Here is a 24,387-nt window from a genome sequence, read left to right as displayed (position 1 = left end):
CTACACTTTTTGATTACAGTAGTATCATGTGTCTGGGAAACAAAAATAATAAAAAATAAAATTTTTTTATGTGAAAAAAATTTGATGGCATATATAAATTCAAAATATAAAAACTGTTTAACATATTAATGTATCAGACATGCTCCTAAATTGAGATATTGTTAAAAACAAGATATGGTTATATAAAACAATCTCAACAGCATACAGTTGAACCCATCTATCTTAAACATGTTTATCTTTAAATTTATTTTCTCCTCTCATTTTCAGTTTAAATTCAATATATTTTCCATGTTTATTATAAATAATTTTCTTTTAAAATCTCTGTATCTCAATTATGAATCAAAGTGTCAATTACAATTTCAAATCTCAGTGACTACTTTTGATAGCATAAATTATAGTTGAGAAACATCTCTTGCAATACAGTAATAATAGCAGTTAACGCTGCATTTCTCTGATTATCTATGAGCTTGGTTTGGTTTGTTTGTTTATGGTAATGCAACACATGGGTGATCTGCCAATGGGGAATACCACTCAGGAGAACTTTCTATGGAGCTGTCCCTGTTTAGGTGTTAAAAACATGAAGAAAACCTGGGGCCAAGTTGTTGGTGAGGTGCAAATCCATGACCAACTATCAGTGTTCAGTGGTTTTATTTACTCAGCTACTGGTGGGCTAAGGCTATGAGTTTGGCTTGTGTCTTATTGGTTTGAGAAAGTCAGGCATCAGAAACTATTGACAAACTATTTCTATTAAGGTATATCAGAAATGTTTTATTTATACCTAATACAGATTTGTACTGTACTTGCTATTGTATTAATGAAATACCATACATTCAATCAAACTTATTACTGTTTACTGTGTAGGAAAGGAACCTCTATATCTCAAAACTGTGTATTTCAAATTTTTTTTCCTCGTTCCTGTGAGATTTGAGATAGACTGGTTCAACTGTACTTATAATTGGTAATTGTGATGATGTGTTGTCAGCATGATCAGTTCTGAATCATTATTATTGTTTACATATTATCGTTAAATTATTAAATAAAAAAAACTTGTGTTGTTGAGATAATTAGTATTAAAAAAAGCAACTCTACTAACCCAATACTTTAATTAAAATCAGATAATTTGCCAAATTATCAGGCTATAGTAAGGCAAAGTAACTTAGTCTTATTATAGATACACGAACATCTCAAAAACCTGATACATTAGCAATAAGTCAAACAACAGGCTATATCAGGCTACTTTTCCATGATTATTTTTAATTAATTTCTAAATAATTTATTGCTAAGGGAGGTATTAGGTACCATCTCTTATTAAATTTAATAATTGTAATTAAATTAAATAATTTAGAATATTCTGGAAGAAAAGAATTGGCCCAGAGAAATTAGTTAAAAACAATCGTGGAAAAGTAATCTGATGTAATTTAGTAGTTGTTTGTCTTATCATAGCTTGATAATTCAGCAGATCGTCTGATAGTACAGTAGAGCATCATTTATCCGAAAGCCGATCAACTGAAACATCAGTTAACTAAAAGCTTTCCAGTCCGACTGTGTGGTGCTGAATCGAACGTTTTTGATACTAGATTAACTTCTAAAATATAATTTTTTTTTTGTTTTTATATTTTTCAATATATTTATTTTGTTTGTACAAAATAAATATATTGAAACAAAATATTATACAAATAAACAAAACAAAATATTATACAAATAAACAATTAAACAAAATATTATATTATACAAAATAAATATATGAAAATAAATAATTTTTAACGATACAGTAGCCACGATTATTATTATAAAAATTTTCGTTAGGCTTAAAATTGACGAAAATTCAACGCGAAGCGATACGCAACCGAGAAAAATTTCAACATGGGATAGGTTAATATATTTTTTCATACATAATCAGTTATCCAAACAACCCCAGTCCCCATTGATTCTGATAAACGACGCTCTACTGTACATAAAGTAATACTATCTAGATGAGTCAAAGTTTTGTCTTTGAAATATTTTTTCAGTTAGTAGCAAAATGTAGTATTAACTCAAGTATAAATATTTTAAATTATGGTGATTAAAATTCACTAGATATGCAATAACAAAAAGAGAGGAAAAAAATGACTATATGTAGTAACTCCAATTCTGGTGATAAAAAGTTTGCAATCATTATATCCAAACAGTAAGAGATGCTTAATGTTTATTCAACATTTTATTTTTTCTTCTGCCTCAGCTATGTTTTATATAAATATATTCATATAACTAAAATCATTTTTTACTTAATTTATTTGAGCTATTAATTTATATATTTATAATTTTGTTTAATTTGTAAGTTCTGACAATGAAAACATCTATGAAAATATTAATAGAAATTAATTATAATCAAATAAATTTCTTGAATAAGGCAAATGTTTTTTTTTTTGCTTAGAATAATTAAATTTAATATATAAAGAGTGCTTCAAAAGTAATGACTTTATTTTTTGATCTCGGATACTACTTCAAATAGGAAAATGAAGATAATATACATGCTATTTTACATGCCTTTATTAACTTTTTAATGATTTTCCACATAATCTCCATTAATTTCTAATCACTTTCTCCAGTACTCAACAAGTCTCTGTATTTCTGTTGTGTAAAAATCATCAGTCTGACTGAGCCAGATGTTGATGTGTTAGAGAACTAATTCCCTCAAAACCCATTCTTCATTAGACCAAACAGATAAAAGTTGGGTGATGCCAAATTGGTTCTAAATGGGATATGTAGGAAAATGTACTGTGAACTCCCTTGTCAAGATGGTTCTGTGAGGAATGCATTATCTTTCTGATAAACATTATCTTTTTTTTTTTTTTTAAAGCCAAACATACACATTTGTGATTTAAACTTCTTCAGCATCTCCACGTGGTAAACGTCATTTATTGTACATCCATGTTCTAGGAAGTCCACAGTAATTACTTTCCTTTAATCTCAAAAAATACTGCACATGACTTATTTCAGCTGATTTTTCTGTTTTATTTCAATTTAATTTGTTGATTTTTCTTTCTTGGAGAATCTTTGTGCCATCATTCCATTGACTGACATTTAGACTTGAGTTCATAGTGGTAAACCCAGTTGTCATCTTTAGTAACAATATTGTCAAGAAATTTTTCATTAAGGACTTGCATCACTGAAGATTCAGTAAAGGCCTGCAATCTCTGCTTCTTGTGGGCACTCATCAATGTGTGGAACCCACCTCTTACATAGTAATGTGCCAGAGATAATTATTAAGAAACTGACTATTTCCGGTTGCACACAATTCTCTAATTGTTGGGTTCCAGTTTGGAAAATTAGCTGATTTATTTGCTCTTTATTAGTCATTGTAGTGCTAAGGTAAGCTTGGCATGTCTTTCAAACCAACAATGCTCACATCAGCTGCCAGTTTACCATATAAGCTCCTCAAATGCAATTTCAGTGGGTGCAATGTGCTCTCCATTCAGGAATTCAATTGTGCATTACTACTTCAAATGCTCATTGATATCACCCACCAATTTAATATGTTACTGTACAAGGGATGACTAGGTTTTTCTGATGAAACTTGCAGTTGATGGGCAGGGAGATTAATATATTTATATTGCTTACCCAAAATATATTTTCACTGTAGCAATAAAAGATTTAAAAAATAAGAAGTACTTTTGGAGTACACTTTGTGTGTAAGAAACTCGATACAATATAATAATCTACACGTTTCCTGAAGATGGAGGAAAATCTGTAAGTACTCAAGTTTGTTCTGTATTCTTCAATGAGTTTTGAAGGTTTATATAATTATAAATACTAATTATATTAGAAACAAGTTATAGATAAATTATGTTCATCTTAAACTTTTCAAATACAAGAAAAAACCTCTTATAAAAAAAGCATGTAAATGAACAGTATAGCTGCAAAATATACAAGAAGTGACAATTTAATTCCTGAATGGCTGCATAGTGTTGTCAGTGACATAATTATATCAAAATGACATGCACATTTGTGTTTGAACATGTTTGAACTAATACATGCATAAATTTAAAACCAATAGATCTAGTTGTTAATTAGCATTTGGAAGATAATAGTTATCTGTGTGTACTCTTTGGCATAAATATGGGTGACTGAAATTTAGAACAATGTATTAATATTAAAGTTTGTGTGAAAGTTGGCAAATGCACAACTGAAATGCTATAATATATCCCAGAAACAAATCATTCAATGGCAATTCCTGAGTTCACCACACCCTAAAAAGGCATACATGTCACACAGTTTAAGACCATGCTGGTGTGTTTCTTCGATTACAAGGGAATAGTCCACCAAGAATTTTATTGAACAGAGACAGTCAACCAACAATGCTATTTAGAAGTACTGCAGAGATTACGAGATTCTGTTCGAAGAAAAAGACCCAAACTGTGACCTGACGAGCAGAAGATCATTTATCACTCCAAGTCACAGTGAGTATTTGCACTCACTGTGAGACATTTTCTGGCCAAAAAAATTACCCAATTAGATCATCCTGCTTATTCACCTGGTTTAGCTCCCTGTGATTGCTGCACCAAAATTAAAAACTGCACTAAAATGACAAAGCTTTTTTAATATAACTGATCTCCAACAGAATGTGAAATGGCTGCTTAACAGTATTCTGGAAAATGAGTTTCAGGCCTCCTTCCAGAAATGGGAATGCCATTTAAGTCAGTGTATAGATTCACAAGGAGAATACATTGATGGTGACAGTAGTCACTAGCGTATAGCTCCGTGTGTATATTTTTTAAAGAAGCATTCCAGGAATTAAATTGTCATACCTTGTACATAAAATCCAAAACTAAATTTTCAAAAATTTTCCAATATATTGAGTATCTGAAATGAAAAAATAATTACTTGAAATATTGTTAAAGTACTGTGAAGTGTCTATTAAAAAATCAATTATCCAAAAAATTGATTAACTGAAATTAGTTTCATATTGTACTCATTCTAGAAAATATGATGTTTTACATTATAACTCTGGAATTGGAGTTCTTTTTGAATTTTCCATTACTGATACCTGCTGGTATGTTACACTCCATTATCAACATTAGCATAAAACAAAACAAAATAATTGACTTTTTTCAAAAAAGTTTGTAATAAATAATTTTTACATGAGTACTGTACTTTATTTAATATTAATTCTACTATTATGTATTTTTTATTTGATGAAACTTTGCATTCAAAATACAAGATAGCAATGAAAGTAGAAGTACTTGTTTTTAATAATTAGACAGTTTTTTCACTAGCGAGGTTGAGGCCAAAGTTTTAAACATGAAAACGTGTACGTCGGACTTTCAGCGCCACTTTCCTGTAAGCCTAAAAGTTTGATAATGGCTTTTGGAATGCTGAGCATGATTCCACTGACTTTCCAAACACCATTGTCAAACTATCTAGGCTTACAGGAAAGCAGCGCTGAACGTTCGACATACACGTTTTTGTGTTAAAACTTCAGCTTCAACCTCTCTATTATTTCTTATCCTTTGTAAATTTTTATGCTTTACCTTGTTTTTTGGCTATCTTACTATCTTAGAATTACTGTGCATCCCATAGATATAAAGCACCAATAGATTTCTGTATAAAATAAGTAATACAAAAAATTGGCACATCACCACAATTGGCAGATGTGTATTTCTAATGAAAGTGGTATGCTGATTTCTAATGGAACTGATATGTTTGGACTGTTAAGCTTACTAAAAATAGGGTTTGTTGGTTTTTAAAATCTGTTTTGAAAAATCGGTTTTTTGAAGAAATTGATATTATTTGAAAACTGGGTTTTCCCAACTAAAAAAGCCAGTTTTTGAGCCTAGACTTAAAACATAAAAATTCATTAATTATTTGATTAAAAACATCAGCATTTTGACACAAAATCATTTCTGGCATAAAACGGGAATATTGTTAAATACTAAGTTTCATAAAACTAACTACAAAAACAAAAAAAAAATCTCCCTACACCTAAAAACATCCAATTCTCCCTACAATAGAGAGAAATCATGCAACAATGTAAAAACGTCTGGCAACACATGATGAATGTGTTTTTAATTTTATGAAAAGGGATAGTTCAGAAGAAATTATTTCAAAACTTGCTGCCATTGATGGATTGTCCATTAATAGCATTACAACAGGCTTGTTCATATGAGAGTCTTTGCAACAACGGGGATATTTCTTACTACAAAACAACTCACAAGTAATGGAACTTATTAATACATTTTATGAAAATGTCAAATATGAAATCATAAAAGAATTGAATTGTATGAAGAAGGATGGGAAAAAGTTTTCTGTAACTTTAGTTGAATGGACTAGCAAGAGAAATGACAGATATTTGAATATCAGCGTACGCCATTTTGAAAACAATTTTAATTTAGGATTAGTTTTCATAGCTAGTTCTTGTGATGGATGATAAGACAACATTAAAACTGGTTTCTGAGAGGCTACAAATTTTTAACTTAATCTAGCAACTGATATAGTTGCAGTAACAAATGAAGGTGCTGCTGTTATGAAAAAATTTGGCCAAATATTACTTATAATTAATCAACTATATTATTCACATGTGATATACTTAGCGGTTACTGATGTATTATATAAAAATAAAAACCTGCTGAAACTGATGTAAATGTTACGAGTGAGGAATCGGAAAATGGCAAGTCTGAGGATTCCGAGTATGACTATGACGAGTTAAGTTCTCTTGATCTGGATGATTGTAGATCAGACAGATCAAGAGAATAACTGTGTTATCAGACAAATATAAACAATCGATTTTCCAAATCAGAAAAATTTGCAAATTTTTATAAAATCTCTCATAAGAAATAGCATTCTCCAGAATTATGTAAAACAGAAAAATGAGAAGGCATTAAGTCTGATTCTTGATTGCTAAAAAAAATGAAATAGTTTAGAGACCATGATAGAAAGATTTGTACACTTAGCTTTGAATGACATTAGTACTTCTCACATGTGGAATGAAGCAGAGTATAAGATAAAATGATAGAACTCCTTAATGTTTTAGAACCAATATGTTTAACAGCTGAGGCCTTAGGACAACAAGATGCAAATTTATTAACAAAGGAAGGTATATTTGAATTTTTGTTATGTGAATTGAAAAATTTGAAAACAAATTAGTTGCAAGTTGTTACATGCTGTAGAGGCATGAATTCAAGAGAGAAGACAAACAGGATTAGTAACACTTCTCCTTTATTTACAAAATTCACAGAATGTTTGGACAAAGTCATCTAGTATATTTCTTCCACTAGCTGCAAAATCTATATTATTAAGTTATCTGGACAAATATTATTGAGATTATATTCAAATTATTCTATATAAGATGACTACAATGATGAGAAAAGTGGCAAAGAAGAAAATCAAGCTGTAGCTTTAAAAAATGCTGTGGAAAAATCATTGCATAAATATTTTCAAGAACCTGAAGAAGTGACCTTCATCCAGCCCTAAGATACTAAAAGAGGAGTTTTTAGTATTAGAGGGTACAAACAGAAGAACAAAAAATGTAGATTTATTATTTAATGCTTCAAAGCAATTAAACCCAGCTCAAGTGAGAGATTTTTCTATTTCTGGCAGTTTTGTGTGCAAAATAAGGACACGGTTGAGCAATAATCTATAGATGTTCTTTGCTATCTATGTTAGGAAGTTGTAAATGTAACCCTTAAACTTGGAATCTTCACACCCTTTCCTTTACAGTCCATGCCATGATCTAACTTGTGTAAACCCTGGTAAGTGGCGTGTTGTTCCTCATGCTTTCTGTTGAATAAATGTGTGTTGTGTTCTTACCTCCATTTTGTATCTATTTCTTTGTGTTACCTTCGACACAAACCTACATTAATCCACATCCTTACATTCTAAAATCATATTTTCTTAGGAAAAATAAGAAATAAAATATTTTGTAGGCATTCATTGTTGTTTGTTTTTCTTTATGGTTTTCTATAGAGTAAATTTTATAGTTTAATGTGATATTTTAGTTTGGTTTTGTTTTGTTTTGTGTAGATATTGGTCAATTTTATTTTGTTATATTTTTGAAATTTTATAAATATTAAATAAATTAAAAAGGTTTTAAAATAAGTTGTAAATATTCCTTATCTCCATTTTTGGGGGGGGGTGAAAATTTGAAAACTGGTTAAAACCAGTTTTGTAGAAAAGTTGAGATTCAAAAACCAGTTTTTTTAAAAGCTGGTTTTTGTATAAACCGTAACTAAAAAAGATTTGCCAATGGATATAAAAAAACAAGAAGTTGAAAAAGGAGAAATTGTACCTTAGACAAGAGGAGAAGTAACAGTAATGAGCAATTATTTATTATGACATCACAATGCTGAGTTAGTTTTTCATCACAGTGCTCTCAATTTTAGTAGTGTCTTGCCCCTGTATATCATACTATTCCTATTAACAATGGAGTCATGCTAGTCATCTGTCTAATTCCATTCAGGAGAAAATTTTTGAACTGAAATGACTTGACTTTTGTTCCAAACCAGAAGTTCATATGTAGTTAATCAGAGCTTCCTGTTTTTAAGCTTTCCATATCCAGTTTCAACTTTAATCTAACTAACTATGTTCTCAAGATTAAGAAAGGACAGACTGGCAAGCAGATGGAAGCCATGGGAATTCATAGGTCTACAATTTTTGAAAATTACAGTCCAGTGAAGTGGAAGGATAAAAAAAAAAGTATTATTGTTTTTAACCATTCATAATGCAGACATGGTACAAGTGTAGCATTGAGGTATTGTTGTAAACAAATCTAAGGCTATTATGAATTAAAACAACACAAGGGATGGCATAGATAAAGTTGATCAGCATTTATCAAATTACTGACTCCCACAAAAAAGATTATAAAACGATTTTTTTTATTAATGAATTTGGCATTATGGAATACATTCCTTATTTATTAAAAATGCAGAAGAAAAGAAACAGTCTTGAAGTATCAAATAAATTTAGTAGAATGCATAATGAAGAAATTTTATTCGCCACTTTTATCTACAAAACCAGGTAGAACAGGGACATCAGCATTTCCATTTTATCAGACAGAGAGAGACTTTTCTGATATAATTCTTTTCAAAGAAAAGGCAAATCCAACAAGAGTGTGTGCAAACAAGATGCAGAAGGAAATAAAGTTAGAAAAGAAAGCAGATACTTTTCCCTAGTTTGTGAAGTAGAACTTTGTGTGGCATCATGCTTCAAAATATATAATACAAGCAGAAATATATAAGCAAATAAGAAAATTGTAAATTTTATATAATGCATTTGCAGTAAATGTTATTACAAATAGTTATTGCAATACAGGTACAATATGTACAGTGTACAGTACAGTACATGCTGTTCCTGGAAGGTTAACATGTGACACACACAGGTGCTGGTATGCATTTGTCTCACATGACATTGATATATCATACAGCAGCCCTGATTACAAAACTCGTAAGTCAATTAGCTCAAATCATCATGTGCTGTATTGACATCCATGTTTGTCACATGCATATCATCATCTATGCATGTCGCATATCAACCTTGCAGGAATGCCTCTGATTGGTCAACTGCATGTGGTACACACATTGCACTCTATATTGCAACAGCTTTGTCATGTTTTTTTTCTTTAACTCCAGAGTTAATTCAAGAATGTAAAAGATGATAATATTTCAAAGTTTCATAACATCCGAAAAATTAATTTTTTCAAATAAATATTTTGTATTTATTATTTAGTATAGAAGATCTAAATAAACAAATAAAAAATTGCTTATTTTTAACACAGTTGCAAAATAAAAAAAAATTTGTTTACTCATTTTCATCATCATGGAAGGTTATAAAAGAGACCAGTGTTGTGGAAATAACAAGATATGCTGATTGCTTGTATCAGTCTCAAGATTTCCTTATAAAAAGTGAATCTGGGTTTAAATAGGACATCAGTAATTGAATATTGGCCCAAAAGGGATCAAGTGAGGATTCTAAAATGCACTATGTTAGCTCAGTCATATATCTACCAAGTTCATTATGATGATCAATTAAATTCATGGCAAGCATACTTTTTGTTGTACCAACATATTATGACAAAATGTTGTAGGCATTATTTGAAGAAGGTTTCTTGATGATAAATTTTCAATTTGATATCAAGTCAAATTGAAATTGAATATCATGATTTGATATCATGTCAAATCAAACCCCAATCTTGGATCTATTTTTATTTATCTAGAAGAATTGAAATATCTCGAGATTTAAGAGATGTTTGAATTTCTGTAAATTTTAGATTTGTTTGAATTTATTTTGAATTAAGGATGATAATTTTCAAATTAGTGTAAGCTGATTAAGAAGTTTTATGACAAGATGTAATAGAAAATTGGCCATTTATAAAATAAACAAGTAAAACGGCAAAGCCATATTTGGGACAAGACTATGTCTCGGATACTACTAAGCAGGATCACTTCAATGCTCATGGCGGGTCTAGTTCTCATTCTCTAATCTTTGGTATCGCTGGTTTTGAGCACAATCATTTACACTTTGCTGACCACGGCCCTGAGGTCGTTCACGAAGCATTTTCAGTGAAATTAACCTAATGTTGAAATTTCTCTCCATTGCATGTTGAATTTTTTCAGGTTGAATTTTTGCCAATACCTAACAAAAATTTCCCATTTTTTAAAAAAATAATTGTCGCTATTGCATTGAAATTATTTTTTTATTTTGCACAAACAAAATATATATATTAAGAAATGTTAAAAGAAAAAAATTATATTTCGGAAGTTATAATTTTATATTAAAACTAACAACTAGCATCATCTACTTTCAAAAACGTTCTGATGCTGAAACGCGATATCTCAGGTCAACTGGTCGAGGTCAGCACATCACGACCAGAGATATGTCAGGAATAACATAGGCTAGGTAAATGGGTTTTTTCAAAGATTTGTTTGTCAAAATTCAATTTTGCAACAGTCACATTTCTAACTTCCCAATGAGCAACGCATGCGCAAATCTCACACTAGTGCCTGTTTGTTGCCATTTTGTATTTTATTTTGACCTGGTTCTCAGTCTTCCGAGAACCTACAAGTCGGGTCTTTTTTTATGTGTGCATGATTTGGGCTGTGCCAAATTACAACTTTTAACATGTACTGTATCTTTTCATACCTCTAAGCTGGTAAGCCAGGACGGCACTGCAATTTTATAAACAAGATGTAGTTTTGTCAAAAACAAACTGAATGTGAAAGCTAACTAAAGAAAAAGAAAACATTTAAAATAAATATACTGTCTAGTAATATGATAAGGAAGAAAATATAGAAAAATAATTAAATATTAAAAACAAAAATTATACTGAATGTAGCACAAAAAATGATAACTGGTAAAAAAAAATATGTGAATGGGGGAAAAAAATACCCAAAATTCATTTCCCAGCATAAAAAGAATATAACTTAGTTGGTGTGTGACTTCCTTCAAAGAAACTCTTGAGTATCTTACTATTGGATCTCTGATTTGAAAAAAACTTGATGAGCTTGTAGCCCTAAAAATACAAACATCTCCTTACATCCCACTTCTCAAGTGTTTCTAAAAAAATTGGCCTCTGAAAATTGAATGCTTAGCTTATAAGGCTTTGGAAGTTTCATGTTTCCTTGGAACAGCAATAGCCAAAGTGGACAAGATGCTAGGCACTGGAGTAACACAATAATGGTTAGAAGTTTTGCAATTTTAGTTGTTTTTTTATGTAACATAATTATCTTATTATTTTACATAACATTAGCATTATTATTACTGTTATTATTCCTCATGTTTAAAGCTTATAAAACAAATTAAAGCAGATACAAACAGTTGGAAAACTTTAATTAAAATATACATATGTATATGGTGTAATCAAGAGCAAATAAATTTAGGCAGTTACAGTGCATGGACAAAAAAGACAGGTCTGTTATTAAAACAGCATAGCATAGCCATAGCTTCTACTTTCTTGGCTGTTATGTATACATAACAATGGAAAGTACTGTATTGGAATCATGTGAAATTTTACCCTCCAAATTTTTTGCAAATTTCCACATTTTGAGACCACCTGAATTCAAAAGTCAAAAAAATGATTAGAAAAATTACATGCCGTGTGTGTTGGCATCTATTTTGTTTAATATCTTAGGATAAAGTAAAGGTTAAGAAATGGAATTTGGCACAGTAGCTTATGAATAAGAGAGCATTAATGCTATTAATTTTGATTTTGAAAGGTTAAGGGGATGGAAAGGTAGAGTGTGACCATTTGTCATATCTCACATGGGAACAGATTTAATAAAGATTTTATTTGTTGTTAGCATTTTCAATTTTTTATAAAACTCATCTTTACCCTCAAAATTAAGTTTTTTGCCATTTTATAATAATTAAAAATGTAGAAAGTTTTTATAACGAAATCTTATAACAGTCATAAAAGTTGCACAACTTGTTGCTAGGTTTTTTCATTGTTAATGTTATAGATGAGGGGTGACAAACCTATGGCACGTAAGGAGAAATTATCTGGCACATAACATAACAACAACAACAACATATATGGTTTTGATTTATTGTCTGTCTTTTTCAATCATCTCTTCAGTTTATCACCTGATCATCCTTTTTATTCAGTCAGCTTTTTTTACATTTATTCTAATTAAAGCAAATTTGTTTAATTTATTTAAATATCATTATTCAAAGTCTAAAACTTTGGCATGCCTAGACATATTTAAAGCTAAGTATGCTTTATTACATGGCACTCGGGCTCAAAAAGGTTCACCATTTCCTCATGTATTTATGGTTGTTATACTTCAAATATAAAAATACCACTATATCTGAAAATAAATATGAAGAAATAAAAATTTTGTTTGGTGACGTTACAGTTAAATCTGCAGAGGCATCATTTTTGTTAAATAGGAAATGACAACATGATTTTTAATCACTTATGACATAGTTTTCAGAGATCCATTTTTTGTAAATGCTTGGGAACTGGGTCCTATTATTTGGACAAGATGCTGTTTGTGTTAAGGGCTATACATTCACCAAGTTTCATTTGAATTGGAAACCCTCTCCTTGTTAGTATAGCTTATGTAATAAAGATTACTTTTATTAATACTTCAATAAATGATTTGCTTTAGAGGTCTATGCTTTGTCTTTTGTCAATTTCTCTTACAGGGGCATTTCATTTAAATTGGTACAGATACTGAATCCAGTCTGAACCAGCATGACCCACACATTGCAAATATATTAATCAACATAGAATTTTACAATATCATTTTCATCATTATGCAAGTATATATGTAAATATACTTACAGAATATACTTAGCCTCCTGCCTCTGTTGGAGAACCAGCGTCTATTTCATTCTCTCAGAATTTCACATCCAAACAATATAAAAAGGGGAAAATATTTGTCATTCTTCTTCTTTCTGCCATCACTTCCATGGTTTCCCCCATCTGTTCTCTTTTCCAGATAATGATAACTGTGGATAGTTCACAAGAACTTTTCTTTTTTATTTAACAGAAAAGCACACTATTGCACAACAACATTACAACATTACTACCATAAGCATAAGGTTATTATATTACTGTATCCATGTTTCACAAATTTTTCTAGCCATCCTCTGCTAGCTAAGAACACCATGTTTTGTTTATCACTTTCATCTAACCAGGTTAAGATTTCTCTTGCCTTGTTCATCATCATCCATCTGGAGACAGTTATTTTTCTCTAGCTGTGCACAGATCCATTGCAGAACCTTTTCTTCTAATTCTTTGCTGGTCTTCTTGCACTGTCCTCCTACCAGCCTGTTTGCTTCATTCTTATTTTTGATAGCCTTAACGGCATCATGCTTGTTCCTCCACTTTGAATTTCCAGAGTGTTCTTCTGCATACAAAACTGCATTCAGTTTGAAGGCAATGCTATAAAGCAACTTGGTTGTCATTCTGATTGACATCTAATTCACTGATCTGTGTAAAATGAAGAGTTCAAAAGATATAATACAGGAGGATGTGCCCACTTTCATATTATTTGCTGTAAACTACAGTTGCATCCCATATCATAGTAAAAACATTTTTCAAGGATTCCCATGGGAAAATTACCACAGCATGTACAGTAGGGTGGTGCTTAAAATAGGGAAAAAATAAATTGCTTACTTTTTTGTGGTCCTACCCTTCAAACTATTTGAACTTGATATATTAATATTTAGAGGTAGCTCAATGACCACAAAGTTATAAAAAGAGCGATTTATGACAAATGAAAACATACAAGATCTGCTTTGGTAAACCAGACTTATTTCACTTTTGGACAATTACAGACAAATTAAATAGTCATGTAGACTCTACAATATTCAAAAACTTGATGGATTACAAACCAAAATGCAACGAAAAAATTTTTAAACATCACAATTCACAAAATTTGAAATTTTCAGTACTATGTTTAATGTAACTTTATCAGTTTATTTTGGTAGAGGCAGAGAGTGTCTCTTTCTTGCTGTCTGGATAATCTGCCTCCAACTGCTCTCTCACTAGATACTCTGTCTCTTTTACAGCTTGCATCTTCTTCAATATCTGTGCTGCCTCTTGAGGGTATTAGGTCTGCTATGTCTTCACCACTTCTCCAAGTTTTCCATTCTATGTTTTCTGTTAAGTGTTCCTGTCTCTGTGCTGATCATTTCTCCTCGCAGCTAATTTGCAACCATGCCTACCATTGACCCTTTACGTCCTTTCTCACACTGAGCTAACAAAAACTCATGATCCTCTGGAATTTTTATCATGTTGACTGCTCTAAGATGAGAAATATTTTTGACATTTCTCTTCCTAGAGCATCTAGTTTACTAACAAATTCAGCCTCGTTTGTTTGCTGTGTTACAGATTGTCACCTCTTATTTTTCTTTAGCAAACGCCATTATTCAAATGTTTGTTCTAGTTTAGTTATGCAGTTTCTTGGATCCATCATTGGGATCCTTGCCATTTGATAAAATATTGCCAGCTTTTTGACTGTAACAACTGATGATTGCCTGATAGTTTGTTTCAGTTGAAGATGGTGATATAAAAACAAACCAAGAGCCTGACATAAGGATGGCAACTTGTTGCCAGTTATAGATCTAGTTGCTGCTGCCACCATATTTATTATTTAGTAACTATGCCAAAATGAACAAAAATGTATTATGTGATTTGCTTGAGCAGTTTCTGGATTATATAGTCCATGCATCTGATGATATCAGCAGTCCTTCAGTGATGTGCCTGAACTTGTCCATACAAGCCAAATAGCCAATAGATGCTGATGTAAGTAGTATGAGTCACTGAGTCAGCCTCAACCAGAAACAGGGAAAAAACATTTTCAGCAAGACTTGATGATGTCAGCAAAATAAAGATCACGAGTCATGATTAATTTAATGGTTTATTTATTGAGATGACCAACTACAGTTTTACAAACTGTTGTACTAAAATGGATACATGTGGTTGAAGCTTGTAATTGCCATATACTCATCCTTACTTTTTCAAACCTATAAAACTTCAGTGACATTGAGCTACCAGTAAATATTTACCAATGGAGTAGATTCAAATAAGTTCCACCCTAATGTACAGAACACTTAAGTCTCACAAGCTGCATAAAGAAATTTAATGACACCCAGCATGTATTTAGCAGTTTAAATTAAATAGCTGGCATTTAAAGGAGACTCAATGCCTATTGGGTCTTTGTAAACTATGCAAACAATTTAATATATATATATATATATATGTTTGAAACTAGCCTAGAGATAAATTGATATTGTGAATCATCAATAGCTCTGATAGGATTTATTTTAGGGAGTGTATTGGTGCACTCCCTAAAATAATGGAGTAATTGAACAAAGTGATTGAAATTACTGCAATTACTACACAGTCAAGTCATATTAATATAATTACTCCTTATTTTTGACATCACAGCATGAAATAAGCACTTATCTGACAAAAATAATTTACACTTCATGCTGGGAATGCTACAGAAGAGAATTCACACTAAAACAGTGTTGACTAAAAAATTGCAAGTACTTTCAATTTTCAATTTTTATTAAAATAGGTGATTTTAACACTGTTTTAGGATGCACTTATCATGAGCTGGCTTCATATGTAAATAAGATGAGACATAGGCAATGTGTAAATATATCAATCGTCACTGTCGTGAGTAAAATGTGCAATTTATCACATTTGCAAAAGGTAGATGATCATCGGTTTTCAGGCCAAGGGTGGTAGTATTTCTGAAACTGCACAGTTTGTGAACTGTTTGTATGCTGTGGTTAAAGTGTACCATGATTGAACAAACAGCACCATTGTGAAGAAATGGTGTGGAAACTGCAGGGCATTCCAGGCCATTGATACGAGAGAAGAATATCAGCTTCAAAGGTATGTGATGGCCAAATGACACATTATAATTGAATAACTCACTACCTAAATAAACCAGGGGACTATCAGACATAAGTCTAAATGTCAACACAGTGAACCGTGTTGCAGATGGGGCTCTGCAGCAGACGGATGGTTACTACACCCATGCTGACAAAGATGCATCAGCAGAGAAATGGCTTCAATTTGTGAACCTCTTCTGAATGACAAAGGATTATCTTTTTCAATGAGTCACATTTTCTGCTTCATCAAACAGATGGACATTGGTGTGTTAGGTAAGAAACCTTCAAGAAGAAACATTCTGCAATTATTGCTGGAAGAACACAAATTGGTGATGGCAGCAGCATTATGGTCTGGGGAATGTCTTTTTGGAATTATTAGGGCCCACTCATATCTGAAAGGCGCACTCAACCAAATTGGATATGTATCCATCCTTCCAGATTAAGTTCACCTATACATGTTGATGGGCAGATGTAATCTCCCAACATGACAATGCAACATATCATATGGCCAGAATTCTCCTGTAGTGGTTGGAGGAGTATGACCAAGACTTCCAAGTACTTCCTTGGTGCCCTAATTCCCTAGACTTAAACCTAATTAACCACTAATTAATTATTATGCCTTTTTGTCCTTTTTAACTCTATTTAAAATTTATTTTGTATACTAGTACTTTCTATATATTAATAGGACTTATTATACTGGAAATTATGGATGCAGATATTTAGTCTTACAGATCAAAAATAATGTTCTTTATTTAGTTCACCAGGTGAACTAAATAAAGAACATTGTTTTTTATTATTATTTTTATTTTTTATTATTTTATTTTATTTTTTATTATTATTTTTAATCAAGCAGTATATTCCAATGATGATTGAATACTGAAAATGTTTAGTGAAATAAATTCAAATTAAAGTGTGAATAAATATAGGATTATTATTATTATTTATTGAAAACATACAAATATCAAACCATTATTTGAATTTGTTGGATAACAAATATGCTAAAGCAATCCTGTAGGTTGTGTTTATGCATTCAACTGCAAGTTTCCATTAATATTAAATTGGATATTATACATTCAATGTGTAGCTATCCACTATTAGTATAAGATATGTTTGTGTATTCCTGTACAATAGATTTTCTCTTTATAACTGATTTATGTTTTCTTTTATGATTTTAGTGCTTTTTCTTCTTCCTGACCATTTCAATGTGGTATTACCTAGTTCAAACAATCTCCATGTAATTTATGATAAGCCCGTAGAAAGTCAAAGTTTAATTTATTATGCTTTGTCAGGAATTAATTATATCATAAATGTTGAAAGTACCTCTACAAGTAATCAATAAATGATTTGTTATTGCATTATTGTATTCTTTGTAGAGGTTACTATACTGTAACCAACTTTAATTTACATAAATTGAAGATTTATTTCATGTTTAAATTTTTTTAATCTTATACAATGACTTACATTTTGTATTTTTTATAATTTGTCAAAAATGAATATATTTTATTCATTGACAAATTAAAAAAAATAAGTAAAAATCTTTAAAACTTGGTTCCATAGTGATATCTTAATTAAAAGGTTGTTTATGTGGCAAAAAGTTTTTCTATTCTGTACTACTATTTGGAAGCTTATATAAATAGATGTTTGTTGCCACTCAAACTAAGCTGTTTGTTTGTTTAGACATTAATTTTTGATTTCTTTATAACATAAAAATTGTTATCTACTGAATTATTTAAAATGTAAAGCTATTTTTTTCTTTCAGGATGAAAGTGGAAATAAAATTTGGATATGCCCAGCTTGTAAACAACCAGATGATGGAAGTCCAATGATTGGTTGTGATGAATGCGATGATTGGTATCATTGGTATGTAATTATTTATTTTGTTTTTTTTAGTATTATTATTTGATTTGAACAGGAAAAATGTAATGTTATATATCATATGATGTTTGTTACATTATTAATTTTTTAAATTTTCTCAAAACCCAGCACTTTACTTGAGTTAACATAAATACTGTGCTTTTCTCTCAAAAGCATAATGCAGAGTGTGAAGATTATTTCCAGGGTTTTAGGAGGATGCAAGGAAAAAATAAGTTTTATTGCCTAAGTTTGACTCATTCGTGGTCTGTTCATAAACTGCCTCCAGGTGTAAAAGGCAATAAACAAATAAACAAGTGGAAGTTTACCACCTCACAAAACATGTCTGTAATGGAATACTATTATATGGTAACCAAATGTAACAAATCCTAAAATTAAGGTATAATAAGTAAAAATAAAAATTAATATGTAATAAACAAGGATATAATATATAACATGGACCAAAATCTAGCTGATTAGTTGGACTCCCCTCCTTCAAACTGTGAAGAAGGAGATTGTGAATGAAGGTGAAAGGGCCACTACACTCAGATTTCACATATCCAATAACTCACAGAGAATGAGAAGTTACTCCTCTAAGAAAAAAATGTTCAAGTACAGATACAGTAATGAGATTTGAGGAAGAATGTAGATAGTCCAATGCAATTTTTAATTAATTTAATTTAAAATATATGCACTCCACCTCAAATTAGCAATGAAGTTGTGCTGGTCATTTCACTAGCTCCTTTCAGGGAAAAATTTTTGAATTGAAATAACATGACTTTCAATGCCACCCAGAAGTGCATATATTGTTAATCAGGGCATCCTGCCCCTAAACTTTCCATATCTGGTCTTGAATTTCATTATCTAACAGCGTTCTTTAGATTAAGGAAAGACAGACAGATGACAGTGGGAATTTATAGGTATACAGTTTTATCAAATTACATCCCAACAACTAATGTTAAATATATAATTGGTACATAAACACACAAATGTGATGATAGGGTGACAAAATTCACAAGACTTAAAATTTGTGGATTAGTTTCCATTTTGAGGAAAGTTGCAGAGCAATGATTGCCAAGCTTGTGATAATACTTTCTACATTATTGATGGAAATGCCTTTGAGTGTAGCTTTATAGATTTCAATAGTTTCTATGGTTCTTATTGTTTGAATACCAAATATTTTTTTAGCAATTTAATCTTCCCATCACAGGGACACACCAGGCTTGCTTGCATATTGTTCAAGTGTAGGGATATAATTATCTTTATCTCAATACAAATTCAAAGAATCTCATACAATTTTTGAACAGTTTAATAATCAGGAGCAGCCTCATAAAAGAATCCAAAAATGTTTGTTTTTTTTCAATTAAATTGTGCTAGCTTACGTATGTATGGTGTGTTATGTTTATTACATAAATCTAATCTCTTTGTAAGTTGTCAGTTATGACTGTAAGGAAAGATGTCAGCTTATACAGTGGCACCTCATATAACGTACTTAATCCGTTCCAGGTTCACGTTCGTTATACGAAACGCATTTTCCCATAGAAATACATGTTAAAATATCTAATTCGTTCCGCAGCATAAAATAACCGCACTGTATCATAAAAAAAAATGAACATGGGGTGCGTTCTTTTATTCCTCTGCGTAACTCTGCGCGAGCAACATTCGTTTAAAAATTCCTGTGGAATGTGTTCCTAAATTCCGGTGGGAGTGCACACTGTCGAATGGCAAAAACGACTGCTTGTAGCAGTAGTTTACCTGTGGAAAGCAACATGGCGTCCTCCATGGCTCAGATAGTTTCGTTTCCAGGTCCATTATGTGGTTTTATGAATGAAAATTTAGAAATTGTGAAAGCGCCAGTTAGCGCACGCGGTGATGTAAGTGTTTTTACGAATTTTTTTTCGAGGCTATTTTGAATGCTCTTTCAACAAATAATCCATTTTATGGTTAAATTTTACAATTGGGACCCTTCTTTTGCCTTTAAAAGCTCATATTTTAGAATTATAGCTTCCTCCATTGCGATACTATCGATAGTGCGGAGCCGCCATCTTTCTTTCTTTCACCATCGTTCCTAAATGCCTACAAACAGCAGCACACTCCTGTAGTAGCGGAGACGCAGAGTGACCACTATTAAAGAACACACCCATGGAGCAGTCACCAATTATGATGGAAAGTCCGTTGTTCATAGCCAGTCCGTTGCTCAAGTCACATAACAGCCAAACAGAAAGTCCGTTGTTCGCAGCGTCCGTTATTCGAGGCATATGTTATATGAGGCACCACTGTATTTCAATGAGTATCTGAATTTAAATCCACTCCAAAATCTATATGTCATCATTGGTAGTATAGTTTAAGACATTCTTTCTCAATCCTCATGTCGTCCTTGCTGTATTATTCTGTTGCAAGTCAAACCTATCTTTAATGTATGTAAATTGTGACTAGCCATATATACCCTAATATATTGATGACTCATGTTAATTAATCAATTTCTGTGTAAATTTAAAATAACTTTGCTATTCTCCATACTTTAACTAGGTTTTAATGAAATAAAGCACTTTTATATAATGTATAATAAATTGTGTATTGTGTTCCAATTGTATATAAATTATATTAAAAAATAGTAAATTGTATAAAAAAATATATTTTTTTCCATTTATAGGGTATGTGTAGGAATAGTAGTGCCTCCTAAAGAAGAAGAAAGTTGGTATTGTACAAGATGTATAGCCAAACGTCAAGGAGCAAATCCCAGAAGAAAGAAAAAGAAACATAAAAAAGAAAAATAATTTATATCATTATTGTTATTGTCTATTGTGGATATTGTAAATTGATACTGAATGTTGTATTGTACTTTGTTTTTGTGGGTAAATATATTGTTTTTTTTTACTGTATTTGTTTTAATTTATTGTGTATAAAATTGTTTTAATAATTATTTTGTTTATTTCTTCAGACTCTATTTTTTTAAATGAAAATTAAATAATTGAACAGATTTTTTAAAATTAATTTATTTATTTCAATTTTGAAGATTAATTTTTTGTTGTTGATATAATTATGTTTTTGAAAGTTTTTCTTATAATTATTATTAATTTTTTGAATCTTATTTTTACTAAAAAAAATGTTACTTTTTTATATTGAAATTGTTTTTTAAACCCAATAATGAAAGAATACATAATTTGTAAGCTTATTTAATCCTAAGAAATTCTGAATTTTTTTATAAAAAAAATAGATCAAAATTTTATTTTATAATGATAAAGTCCTCTAAGAAATAATATAAAATTGAATATAACAGAATATAAAAAATTACATTATGCAAAGTATGTTAATATCAAAAAAATTACTAGAAAAATACTAGTTAAAAGTGCATTTTTTCCATAAAATACCACACTTCAGAACTTTATAATAATACATAAGAATGTGTACAAAACTTTATTTTATAAATATTTTACTGATATACAAACTGTAGCTAATTTTGAGTTTTTGTTTTTTGTTAGATATAGTAATTGAAGCAGTAAAATATACTGTACAGTGTGTTCAAACAAAACATTTACTTGTGACTAGCAGACTTTGACATTATATCTGGCCATGCTTTCATTGTCTTATTACACATTGCCAGAAAAACTTAAATCTTGTACATTTAATTATCCTAGATTGAAAGAATAATATTTTAACAGAAATGGAATCATATAGACAATCACACTGGGGTATGCCAAATTATTAAGGACTGAATTAGCAAGTGTACTGTAGTTAATTACATTAGAGTGAGACTTGGCCAACAAATTGACCCCCTCTAAATCATTCAAGAATGTAGTTAGAATTCTTGAGGGATCTAAGTATCTTGCCAGAAATTTTGATGTTTCACAATGAGATGAGATTCTAGAAGCATCTGATGACAACTGTGGTGTCATAAAAATCAAATTTGCAATGAACATCTATTCTAATGGTTTTTATTATTAGGGGCAGTAGGATAGTATTTCATCTGTAATTAGATTAACTACAGTAGAGCATCAGTTATCCAAACGAAACCGATAATAACTGAAGTCAATGAAAACTGAGGTATTACTGTAATTAAAACTATAAAAAGTTTTTTTTATAACAAAATTTCATAACAGATGGCACCACGTATAATTTCATTTATTATGATTAATTATATAAATGTTATTTTTTAAATAAAATCTCATAACAGTTGGGAAAGTCATGCAACTTGTTGCTGAATTTTTTAAAATGTGAGTAGAATAAAATAAACAAGACTTTTTAAAAAAAAAAAAAACTTAGATGTATACAGTACATTACATAGACAAGATTCTTTTTTCAAAGCACATTTCATTGTGCAAGTTGACAATTCCACTTCAAATTATTAATTTAATTGCATAAACAGCACAAAATCATCATCATCAGCTGTGACATCAGTACACTCATCGTGGTCCTAACCTTTACAGACTATAATCTAACCTTCACCAGGCTTAGATTCACAATATTTGCTTGAACAATAAATGCTTAGTGTATTTTCTTCAATATCATTATTCAAAGTTTTTTCTTCAACTAAGCTCTTCATCTCTTGAATCTTCTTTTGTTTTGTTTGCTTTTCTGGTATCAGCAAAAGTCATAAAAACATTTTTCTAAATCAAGCATACGAATAATTAATGTTGCTTCTTAATCTGGGGATAAAAGTAGTTTTATAATTATTATTCCAAGGATTCATTTTTATCTTAGAATTTTTCAAACTCCTGATAATGCACATCTTTGGAATGCTGTAACTAAAGCTTTGATAAAATAAAATATGGCCAAATATCCATTTGGCCATATTTTATTTTATCAATTCTCTGGGGATGTCTGCAGCTGACCAGAACAAACAACTTGGTTAAAGAAGAGGTAAGGGGACTAGTTTTGGGCAAAGAGAACTATTTGGTCTTTTTCACCCTATTCTGCTTTTATGAAATTGTATTCAGATACGTAAAAGTGTGTATATGTTATGTGATTTGCAATGTGCATGCAGGATAGCTAGATGTTAGGGCTAACAACAAATGTTAATTGACTTAGAAAAGTCTCCATAATAAAAAGTTTAAGGACTAAATGTACTTTTACATGACAAAAGTCATGAAAAGTTACATTGTTTGCCTCAAATACAATACAATATTTCCTTTTAGCACCAAAACCACATGCCACTCTTGGCATCCTTTCTGCACTCATGACATATGAACTAGCCTTTATGTCAGTAATCTTGTTATGACATATCACTAGTGGTACCATAGTAAATAATCTGGTCCTTTTTGCCCTGCTGGACTTCTGTATCCATGGACTCGACAGTCATATGTAGCGTAAATGGACCCTAACATATTCATTAGATTTTTCACTCCTCCAGAAATCCTGCATACATCCTATTCTACTAGATGGTGCCACTTCCATAATTTGATTAATCTGAAAAGATTTTGTTTCAAACATCCAAGTGAAAGTGGATAGGATGAGATGGCCCAATATCTTGTCCTCTATAATTGCCAGATTAATTCCACTCATCCCTTTCCTTTGGAGCCACATGAAGAGTCTTATTTAAGAGACCCCTGTAGAGATGACGAAGATTGCTTACACAAATTATGGTCACAGCACAAGAAATTGAACATACACCAGGTATTTTTGAGCAGGTGTACCAGAACATGCTTTGCAGATACAGTGTTTGCAAGTAGTCATATTGAGCAGCTCTTGTAGTCCATTAGGATTGAAAGCAAAAAAAAAGTGCTTAAGAAGTATTATATTTTTATAAAAAAATGTTCTATTACAAATACATAAAAATAATGTACAAAATTTTAAGGTGAATCTTCTCAGTTTTTCTTTAAAACTTTTTCAATTTAAATAACAATAAAACACGAATTTGTTTTCATTTTTACAAAACTCAGAAGTGACATCATTGAACTATAAATATCTATAACTCCTTAATAAAGACTTTATTTGAAAAATGTTACTGAATATTTTTTATCTTATTTGTTTTTTTAAGAAATTTGTCCTACAAGTTTTAAAACAGGAATTTCAAAACACTCTGTACACTGTAGTTCATTTAAAACTTCTGAGTAGTTTTTATACTGTGAGAATATGGGCAAGGGGGTATTGCCCTCTTATCGTCAGATCGGGATCTGCTCACTTTGTCAGTGGATGGCATTAAAATTAAAAGGATTCGAGTGGGAGGCCACTTGGACTCTCAGTAAGACGTCGGAACTTATATGCTGGAAAAGA

General features: G+C 30.8%; 1 protein-coding gene across 3 annotated transcripts in view; it reads left to right on the top strand.

Moving 5' to 3' along the window:
- Window positions 1-21,056, top strand: part of Taf3 (TBP-associated factor 3) — a 102,932-nt gene extending 81,876 nt beyond the window's left edge. For all 3 annotated transcript variants that reach the window (XM_067272910.1, XM_067272911.1, XM_067272908.1), the window contains 2 exons: window positions 18,083-18,183; window positions 20,828-21,056. In XM_067272910.1, the coding sequence (XP_067129011.1) occupies window positions 18,083-18,183; window positions 20,828-20,951 (225 nt within the window). In that variant the 3' untranslated portion in view covers window positions 20,952-21,056. The remainder of the gene's footprint in view (window positions 1-18,082; window positions 18,184-20,827) is intronic.
- Window positions 21,057-24,387: the final 3,331 nt, after the last annotated feature.

The sequence above is a fragment of the Centruroides vittatus genome, unplaced genomic scaffold, assembly GCF_030686945.1.
Source record: "Centruroides vittatus isolate TY-2023 unplaced genomic scaffold, ASM3068694v2 contig_459, whole genome shotgun sequence".
Taxonomy (NCBI): domain Eukaryota; kingdom Metazoa; phylum Arthropoda; class Arachnida; order Scorpiones; family Buthidae; genus Centruroides; species Centruroides vittatus.
This window is presented reverse-complemented; position numbering and strand designations above follow the sequence as displayed.